The 17,150-nt window shown below is 46.8% G+C and overlaps 1 protein-coding gene across 1 annotated transcript in view; it reads left to right on the plus strand.

The window, feature by feature from the left end:
• Positions 1 to 389: 389 nt before the first annotated feature.
• Positions 390 to 17,150, plus strand: part of LOC123508646 (serine-rich adhesin for platelets-like) — a 66,740-nt gene continuing 49,979 nt past the window's right edge. The window contains exons 1-2 of the mRNA XM_045262490.1: positions 390 to 399; positions 766 to 839. Of these exons, the coding sequence (XP_045118425.1) occupies positions 390 to 399; positions 766 to 839 (84 nt within the window). The remainder of the gene's footprint in view (positions 400 to 765; positions 840 to 17,150) is intronic.

The following is a 17,150-nucleotide window of genomic DNA, read 5'->3' on the forward strand; positions in this document are numbered from 1 at the left end:
CCCCTCGGTGTCCCCTGAGAGAACCTGCGGCGGCGTTGTGGCTGCGCTGTCACCCCGGGGCACTGATGGGGAGGGGAGGAAGACAGGCAGGGTGACAAGAGTCCCGCGGCAGCTTTCCATCTCCCTCGGCCCCATCATTAATTTATCTCACACTCCCCGGGGCGTCTCCCCAACAAAGGGCTTCATTACGTCTTTTTAATATCAAATAACGTCAACAGCAGAATAGCGTTTGTTCAACCCTGGGGGGGGGAGACTCAAATTATTGGCTGGGTTTCACTTGTGTAGTTTTCACTGATGGGAGTGCCGGAGAGAGAGAGAGAGAGAGAGAGAGAGAGAGAGAGAGAGAGAGAGTTGCACCTTGGTGAGAGTTCTCCAAGGTCGGGCTAAATATGCTCAGAGGTCATCTGGTTAGCCAGCAACTCTCACTCGTGCGCCGGCCACTCTCTCTCTCTCTCTCTCTCTCTCTCTCTCTCTCTCTCTCTCTCTCTCTCTCTTACACCTTCATTCTTTGCTCTATGCTGTCTACACGAATCTGTTTATCACTTTAGTGTAAGTATTGCTTCCACAAATTATCCCATTAGGGATGAAAAATAATCTTGGTTTGCTGTTTTTCTTTGTGTTCCGTTGTGTTCCTTCAATCCCTCCCTCCTCACACCTGCCTCATTTAACGCTTTCACCAACCCCTAACACGATTATCCTCGATTCGCTTGTATTTTTTTTTTAACCTTATTGCCTTTCACTGCACTCCGATACGTGTGTGGTGAGTAACTGTATGTGTTCTTGTTTTGCAGGTATGTCGTAGTGAAGCGTGTGGCTGCGTCCTGTGCTGGCAGTGGGAGGTGAGTGTTGCTGTTTGCATGGTAGTGTGTGGTGGTGATGGGCCTTATAGGGTCTATAGTGGCGTGTGTTTATCGAGCTGGGTTTCGTTTACAGTTCATCTCCTGGGAGGGGAAAAAATTGAGTCAGGGTGTACTTTTCTTTATGGTCTATTTCTCCCGCCCGCGTCACCTATCATCTCTGCCACCATGTATCATTTCCTCTGTGTAATGACGCAGCTTAACCAAATGGAGCCCCTGGGCACCTCACTCTAGCAGCTGCGAGCCATTGCACCATCACCGCCTCCTCTGAGTACACAGCAGGAGGTGTATATTACCATGTAGAAGCCAGATAATTGTTGCATTGGTAGAGAAAACAAGAAACGACCTGATAAAATCACGGTATTAGTGTTCGTATGAATGTTACGAAATGAAAAAGTTTGGAAACGTGTTACGGGTTACGTGTATATTTTGCGTGTGTAGGAATAACGGGAACGTGTGCGGCGATGCGCGACCTGACGACACCAGCGAACATGGGGATGGGAGATAGGGAGTAGAGAGAGAGAGAGAGAGAGAGAGAGAGAGAGAGAGAGAGAGAGACTAATGACGAGGGGAAGAAGAGACAAAGACAGAGAGACACAGGGAAGACAAAATATCTTGAAATGAAGAAAAAAAAAATAGCAGAAGAGAACGAGAGACCCAAAAAAGATGAAAAAGACATGAAGGAAATAGAAGAAAGATACGAATGCTGGAGACATGAAAGGCTAGAGCTGAAGGAAAGACAACAGACTGAAAGATGCTGGAAAGAAGACAAAACTGAGAAAAAAAGAAGTAAGAGACATAATAAAGACGCAGTCAGACACCGCTCCTTATCGCGGCCAAGATACTGTTATCACCTGCGGGGAAATACACGTTCTGGCCACGGCGACCTTAATCAGAATGCTTCGTGCACCGCCCTTTCCTAACGAGGAGACGCTGTTCAGAGGAGGGGGGTCGTGGCCTTTAGTTTTGTCCCGCGGCCGAGATAATGATTGGGATCCATATGAGGAGCGGAGGTAGTCGTAAAGAGAGAGAGAGAGAGAGAGAGAGAGAGAGAGAGAGAGAGAGAGAGAGAGAGAGAGTGTGTGTGTGTGTGTGTGTGTGTGTGTGTTTTAGTAAGCAGCGAGGAACGATATTCTGAAACGTTCCTTCATCACCCTGACTACTTCAACCATAATTCAAGTATACATTTTTTTTTATAGTTTTTACTGTTCTAGTGAGGGATTATTTAAATATTTATATTATTAGCATAAGAAATAATCTTGAAAACCTGGCTAATCTCCTTGGTGGTTTTCGTAAATAGTCGTGGTGAGAGAGTAGTGTTTCCTAATGTGCCGTGGTCTTTGCTTGTATAATGAGGTGAATAGTATCTAACATTCCATCTTCTACTCCTTCCTCCTTCCGGCTGTACACACACACTCACACCTTCGGGATGTAGGTCACCCTTCTATCATCCTTAGGCTTACACTGTGACTCCAGGTGATCGTGGCTTCAGGTGGTCTAGGTAATGCATGTTTAAGCACCGCCATACCTGAGTTTCCTGAAATAAACTCCTGGTTCCTGTGTAGATTTGTAGGTTATGATAATTTTCCATCGGTAGGTAATGTGTGGTTTGTGCTTGTTGCCTGCTGACGATCAAATTTGGGAAAAGTTGTTTTTTTATTATTTATTATTTATTTGATCTCATATCAAGCATCTATACGGTTCAGCATCCATAGATCAGAATAATTATATGAAATCACTGAAAGAAAGAATAAAATGCGTTCAATTAATCAAATATTTTGTTATTTACTTGGATTTGTCCTATTAAATTTACATTAAAAGCTGAAGTTACAATATAAGGTAAATACAAATGTAGATTAATTAAACATCTTAATATATGCCTGTGTAAACTCAAATCAGTAGAGCAATAAGTCAAAGTATTAGCAGAGAAAATACAAAAGAGAGTGACCTGGTCGTTTCCATGTTCATGTTGGAGGGAGATTGTCTTGAACAACCTCAAATTAACAGCGGAAGTCCAAACATTAGTTATTCGGCTCCTAACTCGCACTCGTCCGCCGCCACACGCTGGGCCGCGGCAGCCTGACCGACCTGCCACATCCTGCTGCCTCGTCGCGCACGTGCGACTTGCGCCTGTTGCTGACGGAGGTGGAGAGGAGGCGTCCATGCGTCAGACTTTTTGCTAGTATGTGATGGCTTTGCCTCGCTTCTTCCCCGTCGATGGAGATGAAAGATGATAATGATAAGATAATCCACCACTTAACTTTTTCTGATTTTTTTTCTCGTGTTAAAGATCACTAACGATGATAATGATAAAAAATTAAAAGAAAAATCACTCAACTTCTTTTCCGCTGGTGGAGGTGAAAGAATGACGACAACAAACTCACTAGATTTTATTTCCTTCATCCCAACTCGCTCTACGAAACCAGTCAAGTTATCCGGATTTCCAAGTACAAGCACAACTATGCTCAGAGTGGGTGACACAAATCAAAGATCGTCCACGTGGTGTGACTCTCGTAGCACTGTTGAGTCATTCTGGCCGTCCTGCATGTTAACTCTCCTAATTGCGAAGGGCGGCGGTGCTGTGGGCCGGCGGGGAATCGCATGTTGTGTTGACATTAATGTGCGTAATAACAACATGCGGGGAAAGAGGCTGTTACTGGCATATCCAAGTGGGTTCAGCAGAGACTGAGCTGGCGTGCCTCGAGGCTGTTTGTTTCTTCCGACTCTGATTAACTGGCGAAAATGAACTGCCCGGGCCATTACCTCAGTGAAGGAATGATGACGTGGGATTTGTTCGGCTTTGTGTTAGGAGTGACTTGTAATGGAGTGTGTGCTTAACGTGGTGGTACTTGGTGTGAGTGAGGAGTGGTGGTGGCTAACGCTGTGTGATGAGAGGGAAGGATAACTGATATGATGTGTGTCTTCGTTGTGTTGTGTTGTGTGTTGTGCAAAGTGCGGGGAACGATTAGTGTATAATTTCAACAATTGTCAAGACTTAGGAAGCCCTTTGTGGAGGGACGGGCTCACTCACCCCTTTCCCTGCGAGGCCCCGCGACCTTCTCGTGATGTGAAGCCGTTTAGCGTTCAGTACTTCGTGTCTTTCTGCGGCCTGACCTTTGTGTACAAACATTGCCTCGTCTTCTCCCTCCCTACGCCCCTCCCATTACGCCCTCTCCCTTCAAACCCTTACGCCCCTTCAAAGGGCCTTCACTCGCCCATAGACAACATTTAGTCAGTGACACAACCTCTTCCTCCCGAGTAGAAACAGACTCTGACAGTAATGTTACCCAAGGAGGCAATGCTGACCTCTCGCCCTGCCCTTGTTGTTGTGTTGGCTGTCTTAACCACTACTTTACTACTGCAACTACTAATGCTGCGTCTAATAATAATGATAGTAATACTTTTACTATGCACAGTAGTAGTAGTAGTAGTAGTAGTAGTAGTAGTAGTAGTAGTAGTAGTAGTCGAAAAAGACGACATATAGATGCTGCCAAAATTCTCTCATTCAAATCACAAGAAACAAGAACAAAACCACACCTGGTATCCACTAAATAACCGGAAGATAGAGAGACGGGCGTGCTATGCAAATGTACGTGCGTATGTGTATCCAGCACACGATATATGGTGCGATATCTCACCCGTAGCCACACCTGCCTCGCCTGTCACGCGTTTGAAAGGAAGCGTAAATATTGGAGCTGTATTAATGGAAGGAGAGTTGTGCACGCTAGTCCGAGGATCAATGTAATAACGGGTGTGGCGAGGACGTGAAGGGGGCGATCGTGTACGAGGGGAAGTTGACATTTTAGCGGAGGGAAATGTATGTGCTGTGACAGCGTGAAGGGGAGAGAAGTGAATGGGTATGTGGCGCCGCGGGACTGAAAATTTTGAGGTCAGAAGGGAGGAGAGAGGCTGAGACGATGTGAGAGGGGGAGGAAAGAGGCTGGAATGCTGTGAGAGGGGAGGAGAGAGGCTGAGATATCCACTTGTGATCTTAAACCGTTGGAGTTTTCACTAGGGTTCTCATAAGTCATATTGAGGATTGCTCGGGTTAATCTGCTGTAGGAGTCATCAAGACATCTCAATAATTTCCATCATGTATTTAAAAGTAGATGAAACTGAAACATGTAAATTGTGGGTGTTAGTTATGAGTGGAAGGAGTGTTAGTAATAAGTGAGCGAGGCTGAGACGGAAGAGATGTTAGGAAGCGTGAGGAGGGAACGTTTGTGGTGCTTCTATGTGTCAAAACCCTCGTGCACTTCTATGCCAGTAGAGGACGTGTCGCGACTGTGCCAGGAGCTTCGTGGCACTGTGCGGTAAGTGAACTTTCCCTCGCGTGACCTGCTCAGGAAATCGAGTCACTCTGGCGTGCAGAGGCATCAGGTGTGGGGGAAAGGGAGAGCGTCAGTTGGTACTACATGACGTGAAGGGAAGTCTTGCTGTTGCTAAAACGTAATTACGCGATTGATCTAAAAATAAGTATCAAATATCTCACATCATACTATTTTTCTTTTTCTTAGATATATCACTCCTCCTCCTCCTCCTCCTCCTCCAGTGAAGGCCTAACTTCTTGTAATGGCGAGAACAGATGAAGCTGCAAAAAATCGCCTGTAGAGTCTGTCCTAATCTTGACGGTTGCCAAGACTACGGCGGCCTCTTGGCACCAGACTGACGCCCTGTAGTGACGGGAACGTGTAGTAGTAGTAGTAGTAGTAGTAGTAGTAGTAGTAGTAGTAGTAGTAGTAGATAGGAAAGTAGTAGTAGTAGTAGGAGGAGGAAGAGGAAGAGGAGGAGGAGGAGGAGGAGGAGGAGGAGGAGGAGGAGGAGGAGGAGGAGGAGGAGGAGGAGGAGGAGGAGAAGAAGAAGAAGAAGAAGAAGAAGAAGAAGAAGAAGAAGAAGAAGAAGAAGAAGAAAAGAAGGAGGAGGAGGAGGAGGAAAAAAGAAAACGCAAATTCTCAACCTAACGAAGCCTTGGCGTTGTTTATCTCTACGTAATCTTATCAGGGAGTCTGCTTTTCTTTACTTCAGAAGGGAGCCGAGGGACATGTTTGTAAGAATTCAGACTCAGTACTTTACGTTGCCCTGTCCGCTAGGCTACTCAAGTTCACCGCCAGGAGGGAACAGGGGCGGACCAAACACACACACACACACACACACACACACGCACCCCTTAAGAACATACGAGGCTCGGGGAAGACGCTCCATACACACCGCGTTAAATCGATTGGCTGGTTGAGGCGCGGGAGAGCATCTAGCGGAGGCGGGAAGAAGTAAGCAAAAAAAAAAAAAAAAAAAAAAAAAAAATCTTGGGGCTCAGCAAATTACCACTTGAGGCGAGAGGGCGCTGGGTTCATCTTGGCGCCACGCACACCAGCAACCGACACGCTTGCTTGGCGCCAGAAATCTCCCTTCTTTTTTTTTCGGGGAGGCTTTGTTGTGACGTGGCGAGGCGGGATTAGGAGGGACAAGGCGGAGGGGACGAGACGAGGAGAGGCTACGCGGACATGGGAACAAGGAAACATGTCAGTAGTGTCGTCATTCATCGTCTTATCTACGCTTTTTTTCCCATATATCTTCAATTGATGTCCTTTATTCAATTGTTTTACTAGTCTTTTCTTTATTCCCTTGATTTATTATATACCCATAAGGTTGATAATACCAAGCCATTCATATGTAACTATTCTTATGGGCAGTAGATCCAGGGTTCGATTCCCAGGCCTTATCACGCACCGTAGAGGCACTGACCATCCCATCCCGTCCAAGGCTCCTCGTTCATTCTATTCTGGGGCAGGACGAGCAAGACGAGCTTTGATATAATAGAACTCATCCATTCACTTCCACTCCATCGGACACAAGACGGCGAGGAGATGTGTTATTTCTTTCCCCGCCGTCACATCGCTGGCTTCTCTTTGTTACTGTCAGAAATGTTACTGGAGAGACGGGAAGTTTTTATTTTATTTTTTTTTATCTTCATGTCTTGTAGGAAAGTATCAGATTGTTGACCGGGAAGGAAGGAAAGAAAAAAATGTATACTGTCAGATGAGAGAGAGAGAGAGAGAGAGAGAGAGAGAGAGAGAGAAATTGGGCCTTTTCTTTTTCATGCTTTTTTTTCATTTTTACGTCTTCTTTTCTTTTGTTGTTGTTATTGTTGTTCTACGTGTCTAAGCTTGTCATTGTCACTTTTCTCCTCCTCCTCTTCCTCCTCCTCCTCCTCCTCCTCCTCCTCCTCCTCTCCTCTTCCTCTTCCTCTTCCTCTTCTTCTTCCTCCCCCTCCTCCTCTTCCTCCTCCTCCTGATGGCCCTCCACGTTCTGATCCGGGTCGTTCACATGGAGCATCTCATTACGGACAAACTGGTGCTGATGGTCGTGGCTCGTGTGTCTAACTCACCTCCAATAGACTCTACGGTAAGCAGTGGTTGGAATCCCGTTAGGCGGGCAAGACTGATAGTAGTATCCGAGTAGTATAGCACATTCTGGTCTGCGTGAGTTGATGTGCAGAGAAGTTAAGGTAAAGTTTTGTTATTTTAGGAAACATTTGTTCTTTTACCTTTGAGTCCCGTTAAGAGCGTTTCTTTCTTCCACCTTCCTTCCATTGTGGCTTTCCTTCCTGACAGCAGCAGTTTGTTTACCTCCTAAGGGACGTGTATATTTGCTACCACCACCATCGCCACCACCACCACTACTTTGTTTTCCCCTCCTCTCTTTCTCTCTCTGTCCTTTTCTGTCCCTCCTTCCAGCCTCTAACCTTTCTAATTATGCTCCCTTGACCGTCCATATATCCTTCCCGCCGCCATTTTCACCCTTTGAACCTCCCAGCTCCTTCCCTTTCCTTGCTTACACAATGTTCTCTTCCTCGCCTCTTGCACCACCACAATTGTAATCACGTAGAAAAATTGTTTTCTTAATTTCAAACCCTGAGAGGTTTTTTTCTTCATTGCGAGACATAATAAAGCTGTTAGTCTCTCTGTTCTTAGTAGTACTGCCCTCGCACGATATATTTTAAGGATCTCTTGCCTTAATGTTCCTTTCTCTAACTCATAAAAGACTGAAATGTTTCGTTTATTTCATAGCAAGACGTTAAGAAGCTCTTAGTTTTGTTCTTAATAATAATGGTCTTTGATGATAAATTTTAAGGAGGATCTCAATGTCGTGAAGTTCATGATGGTATAGTTCGACTCTTGTAAAAGCTGAGATATTCCTTTTTTTTTTCTTTTTTTTTCATATTAAGACATTATGAAGCTGTTAGTCCCTCAGTATGATGCTCTCACTCTAGTAATGTTAGGAAGGCTCTCAGTGTCTCGAAGCCCTGCGCAGCTTTGCTCGACTCGACAGTGATGAAGGAGAGTCGTTCACCTCCTTGAGTTCCCTCCACGGGTAAACACTCGCTCCTTCAGAAGACAAAAGGTGTAGGGTGTCGGCCACACAAAGCGCCACCTCCCTGTAGGAATGAAATAGGCCTATCCTGCTGTGGTGGGGCTCAGCTGGTTACTGCAGCCTCCGTCTCGACACTGGGGGAGAGAACCCGCTACCGTTTCTATCACCTTCATTTTGAGTCAGTTATGTCAGTAGAAACGAAAAGTTGTATGGTTTTGACGTCTCACTGGAAAAAAAATGTGAGTGTTTGCCAGGTTTAAGGTAATGAAAACAGTAATAGACAATATTTTTAGCATTCTTAGATAGAAACACAATGACCTAAGGAAATCGCAATAAGAACTTGAATGAAAACTACTAAAACTGACGAATGCTATAAAGTGAAGGTTAACGTGAAGGTCAACAGAACCAGCCAAGCCAATACCTGACAGTCACCACTACACTGACCTGTCTCACAGACACGTAACCTAACACACAGTCCTTTTCCCGAGGAGTGTGTCATCTGAGGAGTCGTGGCCATATCTTTGTCCTCTTCCTTGTCACTAAAGTTTCAAAGGGACACTTGGAGAAGGAGAAGGAGCAGCAACCCAGGAGAAGTGTGTGGCATTGTGGGAGTCTTGGTGGCGTGAGCTGATAGGAGATACGATAAGATGTGTTGCGTTGTCTTCTTGCCTGACTGTCTCCTGCCATCTTATCTGAGAGAGGAAGAGGGAGAGGGAGTAAGGTAAAAACAAAAAGCTCTCCAGTATTTCGTGCGTTGCTAAGATGCTATTTCCGCGCACTCCCCTCGTGTGTGTGTTTATTTGTGTACGTGTTTGGAATCCCCTCCACGTGTCTTTCTGCCACGCGCGGGAGAACACACACCTGCTTCACGTTCTCTATGGAAGCATCTGAGTATGGGCCACGGAAGGGAAGGGGAAGGGATAAAGGGATACGCGAGCAGACATAATGAATAAGGGGAGAGAAGTGAAAGCGGGAGGAACAGGAGGTAGTGTTAGGAAGAGGGGAGAGAGGAGGGGAAGTGCAGTGCTTTCTCAATACAAGTTGATTATGTAAGCCAATGTTTATCACCAAGGGAAGCCGTGGTTGAAATGTGAATTCACTTAATCACTAGTTATTGAAAGCGACACATTTGCATCTCGAGGGAAAGGGGGAAGCTGGAATGCAAATATCTCTTATTCGCTGCTTGATAATTATGAGTGATTGAGAGGGAGAGGGAGAGGGAGAGAGAGAGAGAGAGAGAGAGAGAGAGAGAGAGAGAGAGAGAGAGAGAGAGAGAGAGAGAGAGAGAGAGAGAGAGAGAGAGAGAGAGAGAGAGAGAGAGAGAGAGAGAGAGAGAGAGAGAGAGAGAGAGAGAGAGAGAGAGAGAGAGAGAGAGAGAGAGAGAGAGAGAGAGAGAGAGAGAGAGAGAGAGAGAGAGAGAGAGAGAGACTTCTTTCCTAGTAATAATCTGCCACGCTGAACTGTTCGGTGGCGATACGCTAATCGATATATTATTGATGATGATGAGAGAGAGAGAGAGAGAGAGAGAGAGAGAGAGAGAGAGAGAGAGAGAGAGAGAGAGAGAGAGAGAGAGAGAGAGAGAGAGAGAGAGAGAGAGAGAGAGAGAGAGAGAGAGAGAGAGAGAGAGAGAGGGGATCATGATGAAATTAATAAAAAAAAGAAATCTCCTAAATCCTTGTGTGCAAAGCGAGTGGCCACGAGAGAGAGAGAGAGAGAGAGAGAGAGAGAGTCAGTGTAAATATATAAAACAAAGGAAAAAAAAAATGTAATCCTCTGTAAGGCGGGACCACATGAGTCTGAAATAACAGGAGGACGCGGGTGAGCCTAATTACCTGGGCGAAATCACAGGTAACTCTGAGGTCCATCATCCAATTATCGAAGGAGGGCGAGCGGGATTGGGGGTTTGGGTTTGAGTTTCTTGGGAGGGAGGAAGGGAGATTGGGGAGTGGCAAGCCATGTAGTAACGAGGCACAGGAAATGCAATTATTATTTTTTTTCCCGTGTAGTTCTCTCTCTCTCTCTCTCTCTCTCTCTCTCTCTCTCTCTCTCTCTCTCACACACACACACACACACACACACACACACACACACACACACACACACACACACACACACACACACACACACACACACACACACACACACACACACACACACACACACACACACACACAGAGAGAGAGAGAGGGGAGACTAGCTACACTTTCACATATAATTTTGCTATCTCTCTCTCTCTCTCTCTCTCTCTCTCTCTCTCTCTCTCTCTCTCTCTCTCTCTCTCTCTCTCTCTCTCTCTCTCTCTCTCTCTCTCTCTCTCTCTCTCAAGTAAAAATTAAATAAAAGTTATCTCCCCAACAAAACTACTCTCCTAGTTATCCACACTTTGGGACCATTTTCACGCTCCTCGCATGCTGAGTGTTTCCTGGGGTTGGTGGCCGCTTTACTGCCACCAGGGGAGGAGGGAGGACTGGCAGGACGTAGTAATGCATCTCAGATAAACATATTGGCGTGCAGTGACCCCTGTTATTATCACGCGTGGAGGAAAGTGGGAATTAGTGTGCTAGATTGCTTCCCCGATTCCTTCTTTGGTTCTGGTGTCAGGAAGAAGAGGAGTGTAAACGTAGATGTTGCGAGATGATAAGTGTGTTAGAATTGTTATTTTCTTCACGATAAGCGCTTGTAAATGTTGGTTTTGGTTTTTATGTATGTTTTCCTGTGTAGTTGTATATTTTTAAGTAAAGATAAGATGTTAGTGTAAGATGAAAAGGTTACAGCAAGAGTGCCACTATTACCGCCTCGGATTGTGTACTTTCATAAGTAAGAAAGTAAAAGCTTAATCAAGGAGGCATCTGGAGGTTTCGAAACGTCAATTTCATCGCATTATTTTCACATTAGAAGACGAATGAAAGAAACTTGTGTAGGCATTCACAGGTCTTAGAGTTCCTATCTGTTTCCCGGGGCGTTGTGAGGAAGGCGCCTCGTCAGCGTGTAGGTCAGGAGGCTGCGGCAGTCACGGGTCGCCATGACGAGGCACACTTAACTCTCTTCTCCGCCATAAGGGTCACCGGTATGGAGGGAAGTGGTTACAACCCTGCTGTCACCACCGAGGTTCGTGTTGTGGTATTTATAGTGCATCGCCTCTTAGGTCACCGTCTGGCAGTGGCCGTCACACGTCACACACTGCCTTTCTTTGTGCCCTAGATCGTATCATGCCAAGAATGAATGCCTGCTAGACTGCGGCACTTCCTCTCCCTGCTCTTCGTCGCCCAGTCCACGCCAGAGACCAGTAAGGCGCTGCAGAACACAAAGCATCCTCTTGTTCAGGTCTTCGTGCCGCGCTGACCTCCCTGTGACAGACATAAACCGCATTGCAGACCGCAGCGTGACGTGCAGTTCTATAACCCTCTTTAGAAACTTCTTTTTGCATTAGTGGTAGCCGTTAACGTCTTGAGTGATTCTTACGTGATAGGATTGACTTGTCCCGAGGCTCATGTCAAGAACTAGCTGGCTTCCTCCTCGTGACGCTGAAGGGTTTGTGTGCGAGTGTTTTGTTATTGTTTTGGTAGCGGTGGAGGAGTGGGGGTAACCGCTTGCGGTGAGAGCGAGACATTAGCAGCATTCTGCGGCTTCTCACGTAGTGCAGACACAGGTAGTGTTGGCTAGGAGGTGATGCTCTACTTGCTGCGAGAAGTGAATGGGAGCCAGCACAGTCCTGAGGTGCGGTGGCCGGTTGTGTTTGTATGAGAGGGAGGAGGGGTGAGGACTCAGCGAGGCGTCTGGCTACCCGCCAAAGAGGAAATGATGTCATGATGGTATTATTGCCTCCTTAATTTGCACTCATGAAGAAACAAAACGAGGAAAAGTTTACACCACCACGCTAGCTGACATGTGCGGTGCAGGTCTTAAGACACGTAAACAGAAACAACTTGAGCAGAATGAACACTTACACCTGAAACTAAAAGAAAATACAAGTCAAATGAAATAAATAATAACCCACACTTTAATAACTCACAGCCACACACACCAAACAGACACTAGCACCACATCACACACACATTGTAAGAAGTGTGACAAAAGCGTCTGGAAACCCTAAAGAAACCCACCAGGAACCGACCTCTGACCTACAGCTTGCTCACCTTCCGCCTACACTGCCTGCCTTATTACAATATTTATCCTTGGGCCGCCACTTGTCACTCGCAGGCATATGGAGGCAAAGATGAGCTACATTACCAAGATCCGAAGATAAAAAGTCGACAACGTGATTACAGTTTACTTCTCCCTGGAACGAATTTTTAACCACAGGGACTGAAAACTCGAAATATTTCCGTAATTGCTCCTCAGGTAACTTCTTATACCTCCTCTACTTCGCTGGCCATTTGCATTTCTTTTTACCGTCAGCGACAAGGAAAATGGCGGGTTTTTACGGGGGAAATTATAGGGTTGGCTGAGTAGAAAAAGTTGACATAAGGACTCAGTGAAACGGGAGAAGCTGCTCGTACATCTCAGGGAAAGGTAAACGGTGTGTGTCTCACTTTCATGGGGTGTTTGTTCTGGAGGAAGAGAAAGCACGGAGCTGGGAGGAGCTGGTGGGGAAGGAGGCTGGGAGGCAGAAATTAGTTGCAGCAGCCAACTGGAACTAGGCGAGGATTATGGAAGTGGGAGGAAGTGGAGGAAGACAAGAACACGGTGGCAGAGTAATGGAAGAGAAAGATGTAGTGAGAATTTAGGAAGAACAAAGATGGAAGACAAAATGCAGTGTGATAGAACAGGAAGAGCAAGATGAAGCAAGAATAAATAAGGAAAAGAAGACAAGATAGTGTTGCAGAACAACGGGAAAGAATCGAATATTGAAAAAAGAAAAAAGACAAAATGCAGTTCACGACAGCATGCGGAAGAGAAAGACAGGTGAACGGGAGGAAACAAAGGAAGTGAGAATAAGCTGAAGATAGACGAGAGTGAATGCTGTGTTATCCTAAGGTGTGGAAGTCAAGCAATCGTAATACTCCTCGTAGTTGATCCTGCATGTACTGTGGGCTTTAGGAAGAGACAGTGAGTGTCGCAGTAAGTCACGTGGCCGAGGTGCTCGTGGTCTGAGAGGGAAGGGAGAGGATGACTAGAAGCAGGAAAGGAAAGGGAGGTGGGTGTCCACGTGGTCGGCTGTGAAGGATCTTAGCGGGCAGGGATCTACCTCCCTCACTTCCCCGTCACTCTCGCCTACTCCTCTTCCCTCCACGCATCCTCATTTCTCTTATTTATTTATTTTTTTTTCAAGTTTCGCCGTTGAATACCGACTTCCTTTCACCATTGCCTGCTTAGTGCTTGATAGAATGCAGTTTCACGCCCAGAACGGCTTACGTCAGCGTGGGGATCGGTGTGGATGGCGAGGGATGGCAACGCTGTGTAATCTAGCACCCGTGAGTTGCTCGTTCCCAGCACATGAGTCACCCGAGGCGCTCCGAAGCTGACCCTCACTGCAGCATCCGTTTTACTATTTCTTCCCTTTTTTCAACTCTGCACTTTCCCCTTGAAGTTTGGAGAGTTACGTGAGTGTGTTGTCAGTATTCCCTCAAGTGTGCTGTGGTCTGTGTGTGCCGGTGACGTCACGGCTATGTATGGTGCGTGGTGGGCGGGACAGCAGACAGCGGTGCGGTGCATTGCTGTTCGTTAGCCAGTTTTGAAGTCTGACGACCGCTCAGTGGGGCAGGTCTTCCCGCGCTTTCCCTTCCCAAGGTGGTGTCTGGCTGGTCTTTGTGGACGGCCCGCCGCGTCACACCGAGGGTTCTCACTTCACTCCTCACCGTCACTCGCACGCTGGTTGAGAAGGATTCGTATTTATCACCACCTCTCCTCTGCTTGCATCTCACACGCTTGTAATGCACCGCCCCCCGCTGCCTGACAGGACTCCATCGCTCAGGGAATCCCTTTCCTCTGCTGTGAGTCGAGTCTGTGTGGGCGGCTGGCAAACAGGAACAAGTTAGGATGTTTTGATAGCTATCCCCGCACTCCTCACACCCACACACTTTAACTGGGGGTCGCAGAGGTGGTGCACTAACGGTGTGTGCTAATATCAATGCAGATTGGGATTGTGAGGGTCGCGTGGCTGTCAGTTTAGTGTCAGGCGAGCAGGGTGGAGTCAGGGAGGCTGTGATGTACAGATAAACGGCTGTGTGGGGCAGGGCAGGCAGGGACTAAGTGGCCCTGTGTACACATGTGATGGGGAGGCGTCGTCTTTGCCCTGCGGTTGTTAAAGGAAGGGTGGCCGAGGGGGAGTGTGGGAGAGAGAACGGATGGGCAGAGTGGAAGGAGGGGAAGAGAGGAAGAGGATCCCTTTGGTGCAGCGGAGAGAACACTTGGCATGTGAAGGAAAGGGAAGAAGTGCCTGGCGTGAGTCAGGGCGTGAGGGATGAGGTGGTGGTGTCAGGCAGCTAATGTTAAGAGATTTTAAGCGAATAGTAGATGGTGGATGTTTACAAGGCAGTCCATCTACCACCCAGCAGGAGGCAACAGGAATGCTGCGTGGGGCGTGACCTGTGGGGTCCTCCGAGGGGCAGGAGTGGGGGAGGAAGGCTAGTAATAAAGGGAGGGACACGAGCCTGAGGGGAAAGGGAAAATGTTAGCCAGTAAAACTTTTTGGAAAATGTAACACGTGTGTCTGTCTGTCTAGTGAGTGTGTTTGGTTAGGTGACGTCCTGCGACATATGGCGAGGAGGGGTCGGCTCACATCACTCCTGCCGCTGCTATCACGTCCATAATCAACCACCACCACCATAACCACCACCACCACCACCACCACCACCACCACCACCACCACCACCACCACCACCACCACCACCACCACTACTACTACTACTACTACTACTACTACTACTACTACTACTACTACTACTACTACATTTACTTCTACACCTGCTTCTACGTTACTACTACTACTACTATTACTATTACTACTATCCCTACCACTACTACTTTTTATTTTATTATAATATGGATAAATTACTTGAAAAGAACACCTTGCCATTATAATAATTGATCATATCACGTAGAGAGAGAGAGAGAGAGAGAGAGAGAGAGAGAGAGAGAGAGAGAGGAGAGAATCACAGTCGAACATACATACAGACAGAAAAACAAGCTCATAAACTCATACAAAGAATTTATCTGGCCCCAAAATATGAACCCTTAGGAATGCCACATCAATATCTCCTCGTGTCCCCTCTCTGCTGTTATCTGTGACGCTCTCTTGCCTCCGCTGCTGCCGTGACCTCGGGGACTGTTAATAAAGGACACAGACACTAGAAGGCGAGGAAGGCGATGAGTGACCTTTTCAATAGACTCTGTAAGCAAACACACGAGTCTTGGCCGAGGGAGAGTAAACATAGATGTCCTTGTTGGTGTGAGAATGGCGAGACGGGAACGCTGAAAGGAAGGTGGGTATCTCTCTCTCTCTCTCTCTCTCTCTCTCTCTCTCTCTCTCTCTCTCTCTCTCTCTCTCTCTCTCTCTCTCTCTCTCTCTCTCTCTCTCTCTCTCTCTCATCCTTTCCTTGTCTCTCTATTCCTCATTCTCACTTCAGTTTTACATCCTCTTCGCCTTCTCTTCCCCTTTCTGTCCTCCTTCCTCTGATGTGTGCGTTGTTACTCATACGAGGTCCTTACACTCAAGAAGTCTGGCCTTGACTACCTGTGTGTGTGTGTGTGTGTGTGTGTGTGTTGTGTGTTGTGTGTGTGTGTAGGGTGTGGCTACCTGGTTGGCCCTGTGCCTTCCTTGTGCTTGCAGGTGCCAAAACATAACTTCAGTGTGCCATGTATACACACACACACTCTCTCTCTCTCTCTCTCTCTCTCTCTCTCTCTCTCTCTCTGTGAAGCTTGATTTTCTGTATCAGTGTTTTCGTCTCTTTTTTCTCTTGCCTTTCAATGACAAGTACCCAATTTTAACTCCGTGCACTCCTTAAGAAGCTGCAGGTGTTTGAATGCCTCGCCTCGCCTCGCCCCAGCAGCCGCGAGATTGAAGGGAAATTATTTATCTCATTAAAACCTTCCTCGTCTTTCACTTGCAGAATTACACAGCAGCTTCTCTCACGTCTCTTATCTCCCCATTTTTCATCCCACCCTCACTTTCTCGCTCCATCTCTCCACTCACGTCCGTCAGAAGTGGCGGAAGGGAGTAGCGGTGTCGTGGTGGGTGGGGTTCCCAGTACGCTCACCCACTCAGTCATCCACTCCCTCGCCCACCCACTGTCATCACCCACCCACTTAGCTTTTGCGTTCAGTTAAGGACCACAAATTACATACCTGGACAGGCTTAAGACGTTCTGCTGTTTCTCTCTCTCTCTCTCTCTCTCTCTCTCTCTCTCTCTCTCTCTCTCTCTCTCTCTCTCTCTCTCTCTCTCTCTCTCTCTCTCTCTCTCTCTCTCTCTCTCGTCCTCCGCCCTGGATCACGTCTGTCAAGCATCCCTCAGTTCTCGTCACCGCGACACACTTTCCACCATCACGTTTCGCTTCGTGGTCGCGGGATGCTGCGTCTCCCTGGCTGTCGGTCATCGCTGGGATTTTTTTTCCCTTCATCTTGTGGATGAATGGAAGTAGTAAGGCTGTGAGGCGTTACCGAGTCATGAGATGCTAGGGATTCTTTCGGTTTTGGGTTTACTGTTCCTCTCTGAGAGTCTCTAGAATTACCGTGGATAAGAAAGAAAAGAGCACATAATCTTGGAAAACTAGTGGCATACGTAAATTAGACTCAGCTTCTTAATTAAGTGGATATTGCAACACAAGGTAAAACGATCACGGACATCAGGAATTAAAGTGACATAAAGGTGAAAGTGAGAAAAGGAAGAATATCCCAACAGGAAAGAAAATAATCGAGTTACAGAATCTAAAGAAAAAATGTTATTTATTTATTTTATTTATTTATTTTTTTTTCATTAA

The sequence above is a fragment of the Portunus trituberculatus genome, chromosome 25, assembly GCF_017591435.1.
Source record: "Portunus trituberculatus isolate SZX2019 chromosome 25, ASM1759143v1, whole genome shotgun sequence".
Classification (NCBI taxonomy): Eukaryota; Metazoa; Arthropoda; class Malacostraca; order Decapoda; family Portunidae; genus Portunus; species Portunus trituberculatus.